Genomic DNA, 3,557 nt, shown 5'->3' with positions numbered 1-3,557 from the left:
CATCATCATCATCATCATCATCATAGTCATCATCATAGTCATCATCATCACTTGGACTAAAACCGGAGATGGGAAAAAGTGCGACGAAGACACCAAGACGATCTGTTTCTAATTCCCTCTGATCGAAGTTCCTGATGAAAAAAAAAAAAAATATATATATATATATCTTGCATTCAGGTTATTTTCCCTGATTACAAAAATAAAAAATAAAAAAACAATGATCATTAAAAAAAACAAAACATGCACGTAGTCTAGTAGTGGTGGTGGTGGTGGTGGTGGTGGTGGTGGTGGTGTGGGGGTATGAAGAGGAGGGGGAGGCGTGGGTCCTTTGAAAGCGCTTTTTTAATAAAAAAAAAAAAGACGTGCTTTTATCTCTTTTTATTTTAATATTTATATCAATCGGTCCTTTTTTCATCCGCGATATTTCATAAGTCTCTTTTTTTTTCTTCTTCTTCCTCTCAGGTCCATTTTCCCTGTAAATATTTCTCTTTTTGTTTGTGTGTGTGTGTTTTTTGTTGTTGTTGTTGTTTTGTTTTGTTTTCCCCTCCGTATCATACATCGCACTCCGAGTCACTGGATGTGACGGACAGGATGGACGTCCCGGTATCAACTCTCTCTGTCATACTGGACACGCTGGTGGTGGGACTGGCCGCGGTCGACGGCGACTCTGCCGAGCTGTGAGGGGTAAGGCCGGCCTCTGACAGGGACCTCATACCGGTCGGTCCTATTGCTTGGTGTTGGAGCCTGGAGAAGGAAGGGGAAAAAAAAAAAAAAAAAAAAAAAAGGGGCGACGAGGGGAAAGGAAAAAAAAAAATTGAGAGAAATGGCAATTAGACCTGAGAATGTCCCTCCTGCCTTTCCCCTCCTCCTCCTCCTCCTGCAAAATAGGGGTTCAAACTCGCCTTTTCTTTCCCCCTGCCGGCCCCAGCCACGCATGCATGCTTTTATCAAACAGCCAGCTTTCAGGGGACAAAACGCAGCACTAGTTAGACTACCCAATGTTGGAGGAAATGCAATAGCGTTGAATCTGTTGTGTTTTTTCCGGGTTGTTTTTTTTAAAATGTATTTTTGTACAAAAATAAAGCCTGTCACCGCGCAAGTCAGCAATCTGAGCTATAAGTCACTTGTCTTGTCAGTACAAAAAAGCGTATAATCCGAACTAATGTCTTTCACATAAGCAGTTTGATGCATAATGTTTTAATACTTCGTGCGTTTCTTTTAGTAATCCCGTCTTGCTTTATTTATAGAAAAAAACCCCGTTACCCTGCACCCCCACAGTTTATTGTTTTTTTGTTTTTTTTAAAAAACAACAACAAATGCAATATATAAAAAAAATCCTGATTCTCTGAGAGAGCGATATTTCAATGTGATGGAAGTGTATGAATGAGTAGCGTTTTGATCCAGGTTACTCCAATCATCCTAAATGTTTATCTCCACTGCACTCATGATAATAACTCCATCACAACGGGATAATGTCAGTGTGGAAATATATCTATTCATTTAGCAAAAAGATTAGAATACTGTTCATATGGCTTAGTGCTCTCCGAGGTATTTTCTAATCAATTATAGCATTTCAATGGAACGATACCACACTTAATGTTATGAATACAGCCTACGTCTGCAAATGCCTTTAATACACATGCTCCTTTCAGTCCAGTAACTTCAATAATATTAATGTTGTCCTTTGAGATATTTTCTTTCCAGCCTTACCGAGTCATATTTCATGTGAAAACATTATATGCATCATACATGCTTGTCTGAGTAAATAAATCACTACACAGCTTTGACAACAAACCACCATCACATTTAAAATTATTTGCAAAATTATATTTGGTCAGCATATTTTTAAAAGTGCAAATAAAACTGATTAACTTTTGGTAACTAAAACTTGTTTAATCTAGAATAAATAAAAGAATGTTCATATTGTTATTAAAGTGGAACTATTTTGTAATATATAAACATCTGAAGTATTATGGTGGTGTTCTGTGTATTATGTAAACAGGATCATTTTAATGATATTTTACGCAAAATACAATTTGTTTTTTTTTACATTTAAGGCTAAAAAGCCTCTTTGCATTAAACTCGTGACCACTTCAACAACAATACAGTTGTGCGTTTTTATTAAATCGCTGAATTATTCACTGTTATTTAATGTCGAAACTTGGAGTTTTATCAGTTAAACCGTTTATCAATGATGTGTTTAAAAATCTTCCAAAATTATGAATCACACACACCAAAAAATTGATGTTAGCCTCTTTTAGTTTAAGTGAAAAAAAATAATCAATTGCGGAGAGTTTTAAGAGAAAAAGGAGTAAATGTTGTTTTGTTTTTATGCGGATTTGACTTTATAACCAAAATGTCGCCGCAGCTCTGCTCCGTCCACCTGACAGGCGCAGCCGTCGCCTCTGCCACGAGTAAAACCGTCCAAACAAACATTTCCCTTTCTTTCTTAAAGCGCCTGTTTTTAGACAAACTTTGCTGCGTCCGCGCAATTTTATTATTTTTTGTTTTTGGGGGTATTTCTTTACGCGAGGTTTCAAAAACAAGCGTGACCAACCTGTTTTTGGCCGCCGCGGCTCTGTCTCGTTGCCTCCGGTTTTTAAACCAGTTTCCGACCTGTGTGGGAGTGAGTCCAGTGGCTTGAGCCAGTTCCCTTTTCTTGCTGGGGTTTGGATATGGGTCCTGAAGGTACCACTCCCTCAGCAGGCTCCGTGTCCGCTCTTTGAAACAGTGCGTCTTCTGCTCGCCGTCCCAGATGGTCCGAGGCAGCGGAAACTTCTTCCGCACCCGGTACTTATCGACCGGTCCGAGGGGACGACCGCGCAGCTTCTCGGCCTCCTGATAGTGCGCCTCCAGCCACATGGCTTGCAATTTGCCGTGCGAGTCCTTGGTGAACTTGTGGTTTTCCAGGATGTGGTAGAGGTCTCTGAAATTCCCCGTGTGGAACGCCACCACGGCGCGGGCGCGCAGGATGGACTCGTGCTTGTTGATCGCCTCGCACGCTCCCGGAGCCACCGGCAGCGACCAGAGGAAGCGGCCCAGCCGCTCGATGTCCCCGGTCTCCTCCAGCGTCTCGCAGACGCTCGCCACCTGCTCCGGGGAGAAGTTGAGGGTCGGTAGCTGAAACATGGACAAGTCTTCTGGAGACCTGGTGGTGGGAGCGCTGTTCGCCAGGAGCAGAGGGCGATCAGCGAAGTTTGGCAGGAAGAAATGGGAGGGATAAAGCTCTAAAGGGGATCTGAAAACCATGGAAATGACCTGAGAGAGAAAGAAAATTATCGAGAAAAAGGGAAAAACCGAAAAATCCGGCTCGTAAAAAAGATTGAATGATTCAATGGCTATCGCCTAATGACACCAGCCTCATAATATCTCCCCCCTAAATCCGCCGTTGAGTGTAGCATTGAAACATTTTGTTTCCCTTTTCTATTGGTCTTCTTGGTGTCGTTGTAGCGTTGTCATGGCAGCCCTGCCAATCACTGTCAAGCGTGCCAATCATTAGCCAGTACGTAGCGCGAGGCTTTCACCACTTGTGCAGCACGCACGGGGGGTTATCAGAG

At 42.2% G+C, this 3,557-nt stretch overlaps 1 protein-coding gene across 1 annotated transcript; it reads right to left on the bottom strand.

Annotated features, from left to right (window-relative positions):
- Positions 1-551: 551 nt before the first annotated feature.
- Positions 552-3,249, bottom strand: six3a (SIX homeobox 3a; the record flags this gene model as incomplete). Its single annotated transcript, XM_080507903.1, has 2 exons — positions 552-744; positions 2,558-3,249. 2 exons carry the CDS (start codon positions 3,247-3,249, stop codon positions 552-554), a joined length of 885 nt encoding a protein of 294 aa, XP_080364029.1.
- Positions 3,250-3,557: the final 308 nt, after the last annotated feature.

Source organism: Blennius ocellaris, assembly GCF_963422515.1.
Source record: "Blennius ocellaris genome assembly, chromosome: 13".
NCBI lineage: Eukaryota > Metazoa > Chordata > Actinopteri > Blenniiformes > Blenniidae > Blennius > Blennius ocellaris.
This window is presented reverse-complemented; position numbering and strand designations above follow the sequence as displayed.